Genomic DNA, 18,746 nt, shown 5'->3' on the forward strand with positions numbered 1-18,746 from the left:
CGTTCAGCACAGCCACCAGAATTTTCAAGGGGTATCTTTTGTCTTTCATCTCTCAGAAATACATCTGCTAATGGATAGGCCCCTATAGTGTTCATTGGAGCTTTTCAAGAAAAGAGATTACAAACAATGGAAGAGAATAGCGCTCATATGACACAGGACTTATTTTCAAGGCAAAAATCACAAGAAATGATAGAAACAATAAGCTTTTTTTATTATTTTTAAAGCTCTATTATGGCGACGCTCCAAACAACATCCCATTTAAAATACATACAAACAAACAAACAAAACACATAAATCCAACTTAGCAATGTGCCAGTCACACAGTTGTGGTTCTTTACTTTAACAAGTATGTACATATTTAACACATAAACATTTTAAAATGTGCTGCATTTTTGCACACGTTTAAATCCAACAGCAAATAGGTAGTGGGGTTATTTGCATTTACTAGAAAATTCAAAATAAAGACCATTTTTCCTGAGCATATTTGTTCTTGAAAGAAAAAATTATAATTAGAAAAAAAAAACAAACACAAAATGCTAATTTAAATCTTTTATGGGGGGTCTGTCACAACCTTGGAAAGTTATAAAAATGCCAACTTAACATTATCATTAAATTAATAAAAGTACCATTAAGTTAAAAAAATGTCTACATTCGATACAAAAAGTTGTTAAATCTTATGTAAATGATTTAACACTGATTGCTGCAATGGAAATTGCACTTTTTCTGTTTACAAAAACAATGGAAGAAAAAGTGTAGTTTGCTACCCTGTATGCAAAAAGAGACTGAACAAACAGTCACATTTTTAAACCTCAAATAAAGAAAAAAAAACCCTCCACCTGAATGTTGGTTTCAAAATCTCTGGATAAGTTAATCAATACATTTTATGAACTTGAACCCAGCAATCTCAGGTTTTCATAGAGTGTACCACAGAGAGGTTTCTGTATCCTAACACTGGCAGAACTGACTTGAAACTGTATGCCCCATAGGTTATCTACTAATCAGCAAATATCCACCAATGGGTTGTTAATTGTGAGAATGCCATGCCAACATTACACTTTATTTCAGATCAGTGACTTTCCACCTCTTTGTTGAGACAGTTTACAATCTTCGGTGAGAAAACTGATGAAATATAGAGAAATTAACAAAAAGGTTTCTGATAAGCAATAAGGTATTGACTTCGATGCCTGTCACACATGGACCAATCATCTGGCCCTTTTTGGCAAGCACTTGAAAGAATGAATAATGCATGTGCTAGTCATTTGCAACTTGTTTTAAAGCCATTATTCATTTATTTTTCAGAAGAGATGGAACAGTAGTTAACAAATAATAATAAGGAAGAATTAATGGAATACGGTCCTTCTTTTCTTCATAGCTCCTAAACTGTCCACAATTTTTTTGTTTCTAATGGATAAGTGTGTACGTAATGGATAACTTAAATACTTAGGCATTCGGCATGCTAATAGCCAGCCCATGGCAGCAGTCACTGAATCTATAGAAAGATACAATAATGCTTTCATTTTATATTCCATTTTAATAATATGTCTAAACTTAGGGTATATGTACTAAGCCTTGGACAGAGATAAAGTACCCACCAATCAGCTACTGACTGTCATTTTTCAAACACAGCCTGTAAAGTGACAGTTGGAGATTGGCGGGTACTATATCTTTCTCTATCTTATCTCTCTCCAAGGTTTAGCACACATCCCCTTAAGTCTGAAGGTGCCTAAGTCCAATAAGTGAGCTATCTTGGCTGCCTGAAGCTGGCTCTTTCTACGTTGGAACAGAGATTGTACTGGACTGAATATCACCTGTTTAACTCATGATGAGCAAAGAATAGACAGGAGTGACAGCAAACATTTGTAGAGATGATTATAGAAAATGGAACAGTAGATGCAGCCAAATATAGTTAACATGGAATAAATCCACCACCTCGAAACCTAAGAAAACTGGGTTTCTCGAAGGGTAGCCATTTCTCAAGGCACACTAGTATAATGGCCAACCTCTAACCAAGTAATTGCATCTATCCAGCTAAGGAAGTTTATTCAATGGAGGTTTTTTAATTGTATTCCTGGACATTGTAATTCTCTTGGTCACATTTGTCTTGCATAGATGACGAGCTTGGCATTAGGTACTCCACAAAACTCCACCTGAACCAAGGCATTAAAAATGAAAGTCATGGAAATGTTCATTGTGGTCGGTCAAAGATCAGAAGTCCGTCAACTTGCTTAAGCAAGTACTAATAAAGGTGAGGAGGAAGTTATCTGATGCCAAAACCATTCTGATGGTGAAAGTTATCAAGCCAAGGCCAATGCACACCACGAATCCTGTCTGACAGAGCCCCCAACTTCAGATGCCGATCCCAAACTTGAGTACAGCCCCTCTTGCCCTGTGTACTTCAACGTGTTGTTATCTGGGCTGGTGCTCCCGCTCTGCTGTGATGACATCATGGATGACCCCACCTTTAATAGAATGTAAAAATACAATATTAAATCTTAATTATTGCTAACTTGTTCATCTATAAACAATTATGGTGGTGATTTATCAAAACCATAACTATAGCCGGCTTGGCAAATTTAGGCTCATTTCCCATCTGCCCGGAACAAATATGAAAAATAACAAGGTAGAATTGTTTTTTTGTTTTGTAATTGCCCCCTACAAGTACAGTAATTGAACAGAATGTCCGTGACCTGCTGAACTTGTAAAGGTAACAGGTTTTAGCTAATCCCCTAGAAAGTTTTACGCTTAAGGCTTTCTATGCAAAAAAAACAATGTGATAGTAAATAGTGTTTATAGAAGCGAGTCAAGCAGCGTGAATATATTCTTCACATATAAAATAAATTATTGACAATTATTACTTCTTTATACTCTTTTAGAGCTATTCTAAATACAAAACAAATTCAGTTTTAAAATTATTTTTTAATTCATTTTTTGTATATTCCATCTGGCCTGTGGAAACATGTTTTGATTCCATTCTGTAACTGTTCAAACAGAGAATTTTATAAACATATAAAATAATAAAAGTAAGTCGTAGTAATAAAACGTTTTACATTTGTTTCTGAAGGTTACATATAAATTCTAGCCGTAACTGGCAGTAAGCTATTATTTTCAACTAGTAAAACTAAGACCATTAAAACTATTGTACATTTCTGGGTATATCATATTTGTTTTAAAAAAATTTGGACCCATTGTACTGTATATAGAGTGAGCTACCTAGCACGGTATGCACCTTTGTCTGCTTCCCATCCCCTGAACTGTAAAAAGAATCCTGCTGGTGTAGGTTAGGAATAGGTGATTTATGAAGAGAGAGTGACAAGAAAAAGTAAGAACTTATGGCAACTTTTATCTGCTGTTTTTATTTATGCTGTACTAGAAACATAGCTGCCGAGTTTCTCAACAATATCTATTACTCTGTGCAAGGCTTCCAAATTTGAACTTGAAGATAGATATGTGTTTCTCTTCCCTGAGGAATCATACAGCCAGACATATTAAGCACACTCCTCTAGGAATTCCATACAACTATACTTAAGTTGTCACTGTAAATTATAGTATCAGGATCTGCGAAAAAGACCTAATGACTATGGAATTGCGGAAAATGGACAACATTACAAAATACCAAAATTCCCTTTATGTATCATTAATTATATTTACCCCACCCACCCCCAAACCCTAAAAATAAACAGTGATTATAGGGCAAAGGTTATTTTTTTAACGTTTTCATTAAAAGGAACCATAATAACTTTTTTACTAAAATAGACATAAACATTACAAAGGTTTTCAATGCATTTATTTTTAACACAAATTAAAGTAGAACAAAACCTGAATATATCTGGCTATATCATAGATAAATGCAAGCTGCTTTGTCCCTTCAATGTTAGAAAATACATAAAAAATATATTAGTTGCTCATTGCATGCTGCTATATGTTTAGAAGAGACATTGGTTCAGTGAAAACAAGATCTCTTGCTAGTAGCATAGTCAGGGACTGCACCTCCTGCTGAGAAAATGGTGCCTATTTACGACACTAAGGGGCCTATTCATCAACACTAAAATAACGTTTTTAAGGACATTTTCCTTAAATAACGTTATTTTGGTATTCATGTAGCCACTTAGCACAGGAGATATCACAGATATCTCCTTGCTAAGTTCCCATGCGTTAATTTCCACACTCCCCATACATTAGTATGGGGATGTGGAAATTGTGGTATTCATCAAATTCCGAAAATTGATAATTTGATGCAGTTACTATTCGCCACTGTGAGGTGGCGAATAGCAGGTGAAACTTACCTGTATCCGCGTGTGCAGGTCCACCGACGAGTCCCTCCGGCGCTCTGCTCCGTCCTCAGGCTCCGAAGGCTGGTCGGACATGTGTGCTCCCCAGCAGAGCACAAGAAAGTTTAGACAAAAAAAAAAAAAAGTTTTTTTTTTTTTCTAATCTGTCATGTGGTCTGCTGGGAAACCACATGACAGACCAGCAGGACGGAGCCGGAGGCTGCTGCGCGGACAGGTAAGTCGGGTGGGGGGGGAGGTGAGCGGGGGTGGGGGGGTCGGGGGGGGGTACACAAATTGAACGCATCTGTAGGCAGTGCTGCGCATGCGCTGGTTTTACAGATGTAACAGCGCATGCGCAGCACTGTTTCCAGATGCGATAAGGTAGTGTAGGCAGGGAAAAGTATCTATTTCCCGAAAAGCTGTCATCGCAAAAATGACAGCTTTTCGGAATAGATACTTATGGAGAGGTGGAATGATGAATTCCACCTAGCTAGAACTCCATGAGAGTTCTAAAGCTAATTATCTCCAGAGAATTTTTAGGTTTAATGAATAGGCCCCTAAGGCTGATACAGTCAGGTGCCACTGGAAAGTCGGGTAAAGGTGCTACATAGGAGGAGCAGTGCTCCAGGCACAACCCCCAATGCTTTCAATGTTCAGCTGCTCTGAACCGCAATCTGTGAGATTCAGGAAATTGCATTAGTGAGACAGCTGATCCAAAAATGGGAAGCAGTGAAACTTAGCACTGCTGAGTCTGACTCGGGAATGCTAGTGCGCATGCGTGTACTAGAGTTCACGTAGGCGCACAATGTCCCAGCGTCCGGCGGAAGGAGCCAGATAGGGCTGGAGGGATCCCTCCTCACAACCCAGGACTCCTTCCTTGGAGTGGGGTGAGCGCTGAGTGCGGGAGCAAACGCTATCTGAAGATAGCGAATGCTCCCGCAGGCAAGCACCGAAAATATTGTATTCTTGGAGCTTGATGAATTTCTGTCAATGTATAAAACCACACTCACCGCGCTGGTGACCAGATAAGTAGATATGCTACCTGGTCACCAGCGCGGTGTGTGTGGTTTTATACATTGTCTAGTGCTTGTGGGGTTGCAATTGTTTCCCTTTTTTTTCGCACCGCTGCAGGTCTATTTTTAAATACAGTTCAGTGTGGTATCAAAGCGCTAGGTATTTTTCCTTGATGAATTTCTGTCCCCATACTAGTGGACAGTGGACCACATCGCAAGTGAAAGGTAAGCAGGAGATATCTGTGATATCTCCTGCACTACCTCTTTGATGAATTGCCCCAAGACTTGTTCATTTTCACCTGTAAATGCATAAATGAAGTGATAATGAATAGACCCCTAGAGAGACGCCTCTCTGCGTAGCACTCTCCTGAGTGGACATGCACAGTGTTGCCCAGGGGGTTTGCTTACTGCCTCCTATAAGTTTTATTACAAACATTAAGCCAGACCTACTTGAAACTGAATAACCCCATTAGTTGAACATATTGCTTATTACACCCCAAAGGATTAACTATCTCACCGTCCCCCTCCCAGCGTTTACTGACCCCCTCCGAAGTCTAAACACACACTGACCTCCTTGTCATCATCTCACGAGACTAGTAGCACTGCAGCGGCGGGTAGAAGCTCAGTGAGTGACCCACACAGTCCTGGTGATACCCGCCCACCTGCCTGCCTACCACTACCCATAACCCACATAGTTTTAATAAAGGATAGAAAAAAAAAGGCTGCACAGTGCAGTAGGTTGGTTGCTTGCATGGTGCAGAGGGTTGGTTGCTTGCACGATGCAGTAGGTTGGTTGCTTGCACAGTGCAGTAGGTTGGTTGCTTGCACGGTGCAGAGGGTTGGTAGCTTGTACAGTGCAGTAGGTTGGTTGCTTGCACAATGCAGTAGGTTGGTTGCTTGCACGGTGCAGATGGTTGGTAGCTTGCACAGTGCAGTAGGTTGGTTGCTTGCACGGTGCAGAGGGTTGGTAGCTTGTACAGTGCAGTAGGTTGGTTGCTTGCACAATGCAGTAGGTTGGTTGCTTGCACGGTGCAGAGGGTTGGTTGCTTGCACAGTGCAGTAGGTTGGTTGCTTGCACAGTGCAGTAGGTTGGTTGCTTGCACAGTGCAGTAGGTTGGTTGCTTGCATGGTGCAGAGGGTTGGTAGCTTGCACAGTGCAGTGGGTTGGTTGCTTGCATAGTGCAGTAGGTTGGTAGCTTGCACAGTGCAGTAGGTTGGTTGCTTGCACAGTGCAGTAGGTTGGTAGCTTGCACAGTGCAGTAGGTTGGTTGCTTGCACAGTGCAGTAGGTTGGTAGCTTGCACAGTGCAGTAGGTTGGTTGCTTGCACAGTGCAGTAGGTTGGTTGCTTGCACAGTGCAGTAGGTTGGTTGCTTGCACAGTGCAGTAGGTTGGTTGCTTGCACAGTGCAGTAGGTTGGTTGCTTGCACAGTGCAGTAGGTTGGTTGCTTGCACAGTGCAGTAGGTTGGTTGCTTGCACAGTGCAGTAGGTTGGTTGCTTGCACAGTGCAGTAGGTTGGTAGCTTGCACAGTGCAGTAGGTTGGTTGCTTGCACAGTGCAGTAGGTTGGTTGCTTGCACAGTGCAGTAGGTTGGTTGCTTGCACAGTGCAGTAGGTTGGTTGCTTGCACAGTGCAGTAGGTTGGTTGCTTGCACAGTGCAGTAGGTTGGTTGCTTGCACAGTGCAGTAGGTTGGTTGCTTGCACAGTGCAGTAGGTTGGTTGCTTGCACAGTGCAGTAGGTTGGTTGCTTGCACAGTGCAGTAGGTTGGTTGCTTGCACACTGCCCCATAGCAAGCACACCCCTGGCACCCTTTATAGTTACGCCAATAATACTGCTGTACTGCCTGCTGATTATGAACAGTTATTTATATAGCCCACACATATATTACGCAGATGATATTCAGTCATTCACATCAGTCCCTTGCCCACTTGAGCTTACAATCTTTATTCTATATCTACTACATTGACAAATACACACTAAGGTTCATTTTTTGTCATGAGCCAATTAACCTAAAAGTATGTTTTATTTGGAGTTCTTGAAAAAAAAAAATCACAGATGAGAACATACAAACCTCACAGATGGGTCGCTGATGGGATATGGACCCATGAGCTCAGTGCTGTCAGACAACAATGCTAATCACTACTCCACTATTACCCTTAATTTGAACTGTTGCTTTTGTTTCCTTTTTTATTTTAAGTTTAGTGACCTTTAAAATCCATTAAAAGCATATCGCCTGATTCGCCCCTGTTTTCAAGAACACAGCACTTCGCCACCCCCTCCCCCCCTCCCAAATGGCAGCAGCATGTCAATCATGCTGCGGCTTAGGTGGCACTATGACCACAGGTGCATACACAGATTGGCGCAGCACAGATCCTGTGCAGGCACCGATCAGCAAGCATCATCATTGTAAATAAACCATCGGGTTCTGCATCAGGCCCATAGCCACCAGAAACTAATGTTTGGGCTGCCTGAGGGGGATGGAAATTGTAGTTACAGTAGTATTCCTTAGCTTTGAAGAAGAATATTGTAGACTATGTTGGACAGCACTTATATTGCATTGCATGTCTAATGACGCACATAATAATAATGTATGTTATTGGCCTGACCATGCAGCGAAGCATCATTGTGAGTGGGGTTTGGGTGTGTAGATGAAACATCTGTGGTATGAAGATACAAATGCTGACAACACTTTCTAGTTAATAGATTTATGCCAGAATCTCGCAGTGCTGGGAACTGTTTTGCAATAAATCCATTTAGTGCCCTAAACACTGAATTCTTTCAGCATTCCTTTTACTTTACCGAGCACTGTGATGTACATGGCCGTAATCCAGTGGTTTCTACATGTATTTATATCATGAGACACACTTACATTGCGGTTACAATGAGTACTTATTCTGGGCTACCCATCACTAGAGCAATGGCCTGACCAGTTTTTATTCATTATACAAAGTATTATGGAGGAGTTCTGTTCTTTTTCTCTAGTTATGTTAAAGTGTCTCCTTTTAAAATATCTTTATCTGATACAAATGGATTGTATGATTATCACAAGGCATGAGTCTGCTCAAGTCTCCAGTCTTCATACATGAAATACATAAAGCCAGAAGCCAAAACGCTGTGTTCTTACATAATTTTGTTGCCTGCCTTCCCTGAATGTCCCTGATTTTGGGGTGCTCTCTTGCACTCCTGAGAGAAAAGACCAACCTCCTGGATTCTGCCCACTTCCTTAGAGAATAGGGCAGTCCGGGGGTTCAATGATGTGATTCACAGTGAATTGTGTCATAGTGGGCACCAGAACTGTGGAGTTGGATATAAGTTTTGGTGGAGTCATAGTAGGTAGAAATGTGCCGACCAGGGCTGGACTGGCCATCTGGAAAATGCTGGTCTGGTCTTAAAACTTGTCCTGATTACTCTGCTCAGTCAGGATACTGAGAGATGGGGCGTGCCATGAGGCCAGGCCCCCGTGACTCACGGCACGCTCCCGTGAGTTCTAACCATGCCCCTTTTGTGATGAGGCCCCTTTGTGACTGCCAGGTTTGATCTAGAGCCCCAGTCCATTCCTGGTGCCAACACTGGCTCCAGCTATAAAAGGTGAGAAGTACTAATAATGGGGCTGATTCACGATTATCGGGAATCTGCGTGTGCACAGGACCCATTCTGCGAGTGTGCAGAATGGGACCTGCGTAATCACATGCAATCCCTTTGATGCCCCTGCCTGATTGACAGGCAGAGGCATTTAAGGGGGGGTGTGGGGGCGGGGGCGGCCGGTATTCTGGGAAATGGGGTCGTGTCTGCCTGTGTTTTCTGGGAATGGCATATGGTCTCGCAAGCCAGCCAGCCTGAGTAAGCTGAGGCTTACTCAGCTGGCTGTAGGCCCAGTGCCGTCCGCCATTGTGACCTCGGATGCAATGCTTGGATCACAAATGCAGAAAGGAGTATCATACACCTCCTGCTGCATTTGGATATGAGCAAGGTGGGCCTGCGTGCAGCTTTGCAATTAAGTCTGAGGCTGAATCACACCCCAATGTTAGCACAGCAGGGGCGAGGATTAGCAGAATCGTGTGTTAGTTACTGGAGAACACATGACAGTGCACTAAGTATTGAACACATGACAGTGATCTCATGTATTGCATTTATTTAATTACACCACAGTCATATATTCTCCAGTCACTAATAAGTAGAGATGTGCACCGACCCTCATGTTTTGGTTTTGGATCTGGATCCCTCCTGGTTTTGAATCTGGATTGGTTTTGCCAAAACCTCACCTCCGTGTTTTGTTTTCGTGTTTTGGTTTTGGATCTGGATTTTTTCTTAAAAAATCATAAAAACAGCTAAAATCACATAAAATGGGCCTGTTTTTGTTCCTACAGTATAATTAACATTTATTTCCAGTAATTTCCAATCAATTTTGACCACCTCACAATATTATTTGCTTCATCTAGTTAAGGCCAAAAGGTTGCATCCAGCTAGCTGGCTGACTAAGCTAAGTGACACAGTGGGTGGCACTAACATGTGACAGTTCAGTTTCTAATTTCCAACACGGATACAGTGTGTTATACCGTGTGGGTTGGATACACCAATAGTGCACTTACTGTGACAGCAGTGTTGACAGAGCAGGGTTGCTGACGGTGTCCTCAGTACATGGAATGGCAGTGCTGCGGTGTTGGCAGTGTCCTCAGTGAAGGGTACCGGTGATGTTGGCAGTGCGGGGGTGCCAGCGGTGTCTTAGTGCAGGTTTGCTGGTTGTGTCGGCAGTGTGGGGGTGCCAGCGGTGTATTTAGTGCAGGTTTGCTGGCTGTATCGGCAGTGGGGGGGTTGCTGGCGGTGCCCTCAGTACATGGAATGGCAGTGCTGTGGTGCTGACAGTGTTCTCAGTGAAGGGTACTGGCGGTGTCGGCAGAGCGGCGGTGCCATCGGTGTCCTCAGTGCAGGTTTGCTGACTGTGTCAGCAGTACAGGGGTGTTCTCAATGCATGAAGCCGGCGGTGCCCTCAGTGCATGTGTGCTGACAGTGTCGGCAGTGCAGGGGTGCTGGTGGTGTCCTCAATGTGGGAGTGTCGGCAGTGTGGGGGTCGCTGACGGTGTCCTCAGTAAGTTGGGCAGGAGTGTCGGCAGCGGTGGTTTCGGCATCGGGGGATGCTGCCAGTGGGGGTGCCAGCGGTGTCGGCAGTGGGGGCTGTTGTCAGTGTCAGGCGGCGTGGGATGGCTGGCGCCATCTTCTTTTTCTCCTTTGTGCTGCTTTCAATGGGCTTAACGCTGATTGGCCGAGAGCCGTGACAGATGGCTCTTTCAGCCATATCATCGTTAAGCACGCTCAAAACAAAACCTCGCGACTCGACAGCGTCACAAGGTTTTGCCTTGGGTGAGGGATCCGGGGCAGGCAGGGATATCTGAGCTTCGCTTCGCTCGGATCGCCCATGATCCCCGAAATTCGGGTGGGTTCGGATCTCTGAGATCCGAACCCGCTCATCTCTACTAATAAGTAATCATTTACAAGTTGGCAGAAGTGGTCAATCTAGACATTTGCCATTTATGAAGGAGTCGGAGTCAGACTGTAGTAAGAAAAAGAGGAGCCGGAGTCATAATCAGAGTGGAGGGCTTGGTGTGCCGACTCCATAGCCTTTGTGGGCACAACCAGGCTACAAAATTCTGTGAGTAATGGCACTGGTCAGTGGGAAGCATGGGTGCTATGGCGTGATACAAAACACTAAGGCCTCTCCCTCCATCATACCCAGGTCATATATCTACATATGCCACTACATAGCACTATTATATTGTGTAGAATTAGGGTAAGGCCATTTGAAAATGTACCACTAACACACTCATGCCATCTGTACAATCTAGGCTACACCTGTTGCTCCTGACATAAGCTGGTGTATATGCTATTTTTATGGACACACCTTAAAATGCGTTTGACCAAGCAGACACGCACAAATGCACGTTTCATTTGTTGGTATTTTCCTGCTAATATTTAGGGTCTGACTCTTAGTCGCATGCAGAATGGCTGTAATTATGGGCAGACACAGAAGCCAGATCTACTATCTTGTGCTAATGTGAGATCCCGTTCAGCTACTGCAGGGGATCGTGCATTTGCAAGCGGAAACCAGTGCTGCCCATTCATTTTATGATGGGCACCGCAGCTGTATCATTAGTATCTGCACTTTCACTAGCCCATACTTGCCTACCCTCCCGATTTGGTCGGGAGCCTCCCGAAAATCGTGGGCCGCTCCCGGCCTCCCGGAAAGGTAGGCAAGCCTCCCGGTCCCCGGCGATCTGTCTACCCCCCCCCCCCGCGAATACAGTATAATCCCCATAAATGGCATGAGATACATTAATCTCGGCATTGTGAAGAGGGGGCGGGGCCGCGATGACGCGATCGCGCTGTCACGCCCATGCCCCGCCCCCATTGTCGAGTCATTTTCTGGGCCACGCTCCCTTTTGATGTGGCACGCCCCCTGCTGAGGACGCCCGACAGCTCCCTCCCGGAAGGAGGGAGCTAGAAGTCAGCAAGTGTGCACTAGCCCCATGTTAGGTGCAAGAGACCTGTCAGATACAGGCTTCCCTACCCGTAAGTACGCAATTTTTGATACACGCCTATGAAACTCCCATGAGACGACCACAAGTCAGGGCGGTTCATGGCATTTGCATTGTTGCCGCCCAGTTGCTGACCCGAAACGTCCAACCTCACGTAATGCAGAAGCGTGCGATTTCTGTATGTCTCAGAGTAGGAAACAGAGGTACGCCAAACATGCGTAATTTGTATCTGCACATGCATGCAAAAGCTAGCGATTTACATCCGTGCGCATGGATTTGTGTGCCTCAGAATCAGCCCCTTAGGGCGTAAATGTGCCCAGTTTAAACTTTACTTGTTTAATCTGTCACTTTTATGTGCTTTTCTTACTATAATCTTTGGTGACCTTTCAAAATATTAATCAAAAAGTTATAATTGCATGGAAGAAAATAACCCTACTGGGATTAATACAATTTTCAATAATTAAAGAAATCTCTACAATACATTTTCATTACCTAAGAATGTACTTTAGACTCAAATCCGTTAGAAAAATGTTGAAAAAAGCCAGATAAAGGAAGAAAATGCAACATGACTCCCCAAGTCCTACTGAAATCTGTTATTTTTACATTTGTTTTGCTATGACGTATGATTTTCTTGCCTACATGCCGTCTAGAACTGAAAGCTAAATGTTTGCCGAGATAACTTCCCCTAGATAAGATAGTGAGAGATAAGATACTGTATTGTGTTCTTATGTTATCATTATGGCACTTACCCCAGAAGCCGTGCTCTGATTGTTTGGAGAACCGCTCTTTACACAGTCATCAGAGTTTGTGGATGATGTGGAAGTTGGAGTCATTGGAATTTGGTGGCCGCCAGTACCTGAAAACAATACATATGATAGAATGTATTTTTTTAATATACATAGAATGCAAAAACTTATAGTATAATAGTTACAAAAGGGTGTAATGGTTTGATAGTAGCTGAGTAGAATCACTGCAAAAAAAACAACCTGTTTGCATCTACAAAACTATATACAGTATATATATTTATATATATATATATATATATATATATATACATACAGTACATACATACATACATACATACATACATACATACATACATATTGCATAGTTAATACCATAATTGTTATATATTTTTTTGCCAATGTATGCAATTCTATTTACATTATTTACTTGGGTTTATATGTACAGTGCTATATTAGTGCCAATTTGCCCACACTTGCATACTGTTCTAAACTGCTTCCACACATTGTTTTTAGTTCACTATTATCACGGCATCGGGTCACGTGAGTGACGTCACCAGTGGGCGCTTCATTTCTGAACCCAGCCACCGCTGTACTGCACGTTTAGTTCATGGTGCAAATCACCTACTCGAGATCCAGCAAAAGGGCCCCATACCATCATTTTACTTTTCCATGCTTGACAGTTGGGGTCACAACTGTCAGGCTTACACAACCTGTTTCTGGACATGTGTAGGGCCTATTTATCAACAAATTTCATGATACGCAACAAGTATGATAAATGCTGTTCCAGCCAATCCGCTCCCAACAGATGACAGTAAGGAGCTGATTGGCTAAAGCTCCATTTATCACTCGTTGCGTATGATAAACTTTATTGACAAATAGCCTGAAATCATACATGCCGACATTCAGTTCCCTCCTTTCGGGAGGGAGCTGAATGTCTGTGACGCGGTTTTAGGGACTGAGCCGGGGGTGGAGCCATGTGATCGCATCATTGTGGCTCCGCCCCCTCTTCACAATGCTGAAAATATTAGCATTGTGCAGCAGGGGGAGGAGCCACGATGACGCGATTCAGCGCGAATTGCGTCATTGGACCCCCCACTGTGGGGGTTTCTTGTAGTAGTTGGGGGGGGGCAGGCGGCAGCCGGGAGGCTTGCCTGCCTTTCCGGGGGTCGGGAGCGGCACCCGATATTCGGGAGGCTCCCGACCAAATCGGGAGGGTAGGCAAGCCTGCCTGAAATTGAAAAAGTAATTGTTTTTAATAGCAAAACGTGCAGAACCATCCATTCAACTACGCAACCAGGGGTATTTCTAGTGAGGAGGGGTCCCGTGTGCAGTCTCCGTCACGGGCCCCCTCCTCCCCGTTCGGCAACCGGCAGCGCTCTGAACTGTGCGTGGCCAGCGCCGGAGTTATAGACTCTGGGCACACTCTGGATAACCTGCCCATGCACAGGACACCAGGAAAAATGGCCGCGGTGGCCATTTTCCCTGTACTGCGCATGCGTAAACGACAGGAAAATGGCCGCTGTGGCCATTTTCCAGATATTTTTACAGCGCCGGACCTCCACGCCGATGCCGGACTCCAGAGAGGTAAGTATGTTATGGGTGTAGGGTGTGCGGTGCACCCATTATAGATACGCCCCTGTACGCAACGGCATACAAAAACCCTACCACTTACCTTTGTACCATTTCAGGTTATTCAATGGATTAAATTGCTTAAATTTAATAAAAAAATGGAAAAATGGGAGTGTTCAAAAACATTAAAATGTTACATGTATATAGATATAGATATAAATTTACAGATTTTATTTTAACCCATTTATCTCATGGATAAGGTTATCTACTGTTTGTAAAGTGTGACATACCATTACTAGATTTTGACTTGTTTAGGTTTTTTGGTTTTCTTTTTCTCGTTTGGATACCCTCCTTCTTCATAGCTAATGGTCGAGGAACCTGTGATAACAAATACATTTTATTTCATAAATAAAGACTGCTAATTAACATGTTCCACTTTATATATATTTTTTTTATTTTAATTTGGGACACAGGAATCACTCGCTTTTAATTAGCCACAGAACCCATGTAGTTCCCATGTGTCCTGAATGAAAGGGATAATATATATAAGACTATCTATATATATATATATATATATATATACTGTCCATAGAGTCGGCACTCCCATTGCCGGTCATGAGTTAAAATAGCAAGATCGAGAAAGCAGCACTCCACGGAAATGTTTGAAATCTTTTTATTAACCCGAAAATTAGAAATAAATATGGCTCAGGCACATCCCACTAAACCTCCACACCAGGGCTGTAACTAGGGTAGTGCGGCCTGTACCATGGCACAGGGCACTGCAGGGCAGGGGGCGCTGTTCGGGCCTGTCAATTTTCTGTTTATTATCATTCGCACTTGAGGCTTCCTCTTATCTCATCCCCAGCATCTCCTAGCTCTTCCCTGGTCTTCCCCATGAGGCCATGCCCCTTTTTTGAGTGCGTTATGTCCCTATTTAAAAAATGGGAAGGGGGGGCGCCAATGCTCTTTCTGGCACAGGGCACCAAAAAGTCTAGTTACGGCTCTGCTCCACACACAGACCCCCCCTTCCACCTCTGCAACCCTAGACCTGGAATGTAGTCTTTGCTACCAATCATGTAATGCCATCTCCCTCCATTTTCTCCGAACTTCACACTGGCCCTGGAAGAGTATATTTATTTCACACATCACACAGGGATTATAGAAAGTCTGACAGCACCAGTGGGGAGTCCATGGAGAATGTCAGAGACCTAAAGCATCCAGTGACGGTAAGAGTGTCAACAGCTACCAGTCTGATTATACAGATATCACGTCCCCAAATTGTCCCAAATTTTGTAGGGACAGTACCAACTGTAGATCACTGTTCTGATGTTGTGACCTGAATTTTGTCCTGACTGCTGGGACTGTTGGTAGGTGTGTCCTGCTCACCACAGTGATTGAGTCATAATTTACATATTTATTGTTCTGCCTCTGGGAAATTTCCCGGAGATGAGATGGAGGTGGAATCCCAACAGTATCGGAATCCCGGCGCCAGAATCCCGACCGCTGGCATCCCAACGGTAAGATTAGGGTTAGGCTGCAGGGGGAGATAGGTTAGAGTTAGGGGGAGGGTTAGGACACTAATCTAATTGGGTCAGGATTCTGACTGTCAGGATGCCACTGTTGGTATTCTGACTGCCGGCATCCAGACCCCCGGGATCTCATATCCAACCCAAATTAACAGGAGGGGAATAGAGTTGAGGAAAGAATAATATAAGTTAAGTCCCGAACATGACATGACACAGTCCCTTTATTGGTGGCAAATACTGATTCCCACACTTTATAATATTGGGATGTATGCAGATACTAGTTACACTAAAGCAGGGATGGGAAACCTCAGGCCCGGGGGCTGTATAAGGTCCCCGGAATAATTTGGTCTGGCCCTCTGAGCTTTTTTCTGCTAGCCTCATCTGGATAGCAGGGTGCCTATAATGGCACCCTGCAGCCAGAATCTGTGCAGCAGTGCCACCTGGAGCATCCTTAGGACACTTCATATGGTCACACCGCTGCCTTTACAGCTCCCTGGGAGCATCCTCAGGATGCTCCAGGCATTGTTCTAATCACTGGCGATTGTGGCCCCCGTTACTGTGTGACATAACATGGCGGGGGTGTGGCCTGCATCGGACCCACGAATAATGTTATATATATCAAAATGGCCCTCTGCAGAAAAAAGGTTCCCCACCCCTGCACTAAAGTAAATGGACAAACCCATTGGTGTCAACAATAAAAAAAAAAATGAAAATATGGACCTATAGTTTTCTCATGTGACACAAATTGTTTCCAATTGCTTGTTGTTACATTTATTTATTAGCTGCATGTGTTAGCTGTGTAGACTCCAAAAGGAGGAAAGGTTGTGCAGTGACAAAACAAAGGACATACCCCATGTAGTTTCATGTACAGACCACAGGCGTTACATACTGGCTCGCCCTCTGTATTCCTACGCCATAATGTGGTCGTCGTCGTGTTGCAGTTGGCACAGGCCAAGCCAATTCTTCTGGAGGATGGCTAGATTAAAGGCAAGAGATGGAATTATATAACTCTCAGACATGACATATTGACATTATCTCACACTTTATGTAGGCAAAAGAGCACAAACCGAATTAACAATAGCCAAAAGAACCTGACCCTTTGTATTTAGCAGTATATTGTGATGTAGTGTCTTATGAAGTCAGTGTAGCTATTTTCCAATTACAGAAGATAAAAGTCCTTAGTAGTATAACATGCCTTAAATTCAGCATCTTCTATATTGCTAAATTGTTGGAGAAATAGGGGCCTTAGGGGCATATTTATTAAAGAGTATTTGCGGGATATCTCAAGGATTTAACATGGAGGGAACACAGCAGATATCTCCAATATCTGCCAAGGTCTGAGACAGCACATGCACAGTACAGTAGGCCCCTGGGGTCCCAAAACTGAAAGCAAAGTGATCACAATTCAGCAATCACTATACTTTTATACATTGCAGTGATGGGCTTCTATCAGAGCCCCTATCCCTGGATGTGTATTTTGGTATATCCTGGAAATCAATAATTTGTTAATGCTGTGATTAGTGGCGATTAGTAGGTATAATTATTAGGTCTAAACCTCGATAATTGATAAGTATGGCCCTAAATCTTTGGCTGAAAGTGGAACTAAACCCCAAATTCTTAAAAATAAGCTTCCTTTTCTGTGAATCGAACATTAAGCAGACCTTCTATGTGGTTTTTAAAGTACATTTTACGGTGATCTGGGCACCTTATTGTGTTGGATCTTTATGTCCTGCTACTCTGTGTTTTCCCAATCATATGAACAGTTTGTTCCCAGTAACAGCATATGAGTGAGTACTGAGCTGCATGTGAAAAGGCGATGTCATGATGGGGAGGATAGAGGTAAGTACAAAGCCACAGACTGAGAACTACACATTGGTAGTGAGGAGACAGGTCCCTGTCACACTTATACAGAAATATTGTGGTGTAACATGCATCTCTTTATAAAGCTATGTACATACGTTCAACTTCCATTTTTCATGTATATAAGCCATGCGTAGGCACAGTGGTTAGTAGTGCTGCCTCCCAGTTTGGGGCATGGGTTTGGAACATTTGTGTGGACTTTGTATGTTTTCCCACTGTTTGTATGGGTAATTTTTCTCCTACTCTACAAAGACATACTAGCATGTTAATAGGCTTTTGATTAAATTGACTTTCGTGTGCCTGTGTCTGCATGGTAGTAATATAGATTGCAAGCTCTGCTTGGGCATGGATTGATGTGAATAGCTGAATATTTTTTGTAAAGCATTGAGTAATATTTAGACACTATAGAAATAAATGGTAATAAATAAGAGTATAATGCTAAGAAAATATAGTAATAATGATAATATACAACTTTTTAATGTAGGAATAGATGTATTTTACATTATGTTGTTTTTAAATACATGTTTATATGTATATGATTCCCAGTGAAATTATTTGCCTTGTGCTTATGAGTATGACTCTCTCAGTGGTTCGTAACCATCAAGTGCAGATTTAACAGACATCTCTGGTCTGTTCCTCAACTACTGTTCCGTCTATAACACCTCATCCAATTTCTTTAAAAAACTCAACAGTCTTTGCTAACACCAGACTAACAGATGGGTGCAGAGACAAGGGCTAGCAAGACTCTTAAATGTTTCCAGAAAATATAAAAAAGATAAATTGTCGATAAAACACAATAAGTTCACAAATATCATGCCAGCCTGAATACTAATAGCAATATTGTATATTAATGGTAAGCAATAGACCAACTAGGAATACGCTTTACACTAGTACAACTAATATCCAGTACATCTCAGCATTGTACCAGCATTGGTTCATTTATTTTCTTAACAGAATTTATTTAAACATTTCCATTAACTAAACAAACACATACAATTTATTCCATCGACCCACATCATAGACATAGCAAAGAAAAGATTACTGGCTTGTGTATTTATAATAGCATGAATGAATGTGCACATTTTATTAATGTGCATACATGTAATGATAAAATACATGCATGCATGTTTCTACCAATTGCCAAACTGTGACACAGGGCTACCATTTGTCATCTGCAAGTCTTTGTCACATCATTGCCCTCCTATCTGACTCCAGAATGTCTTTAAATATTTTT

General features: G+C 42.9%; 1 protein-coding gene across 2 annotated transcripts in view; it reads right to left on the minus strand.

Annotated features, from left to right (window-relative positions):
• Window positions 1-229: 229 nt before the first annotated feature.
• Window positions 230-18,746, minus strand: part of GATA6 (GATA binding protein 6) — a 29,553-nt gene continuing 11,036 nt past the window's right edge. For both annotated transcript variants that reach the window (XM_088469794.1, XM_088469795.1), the window contains exons 4-7: window positions 16,503-16,628; window positions 14,417-14,504; window positions 12,561-12,667; window positions 230-2,459 (exon numbers count right to left, since the gene is read on the minus strand). In XM_088469794.1, the coding sequence (XP_088325920.1) occupies window positions 2,295-2,459; window positions 12,561-12,667; window positions 14,417-14,504; window positions 16,503-16,628 (486 nt within the window). In that variant the 3' untranslated portion in view covers window positions 230-2,294. The remainder of the gene's footprint in view (window positions 2,460-12,560; window positions 12,668-14,416; window positions 14,505-16,502; window positions 16,629-18,746) is intronic.

Source organism: Taudactylus pleione, unplaced genomic scaffold (assembly GCF_031769625.1).
Source record: "Taudactylus pleione unplaced genomic scaffold, aTauple2 ptg000093l, whole genome shotgun sequence".
Taxonomy (NCBI): domain Eukaryota; kingdom Metazoa; phylum Chordata; class Amphibia; order Anura; family Myobatrachidae; genus Taudactylus; species Taudactylus pleione.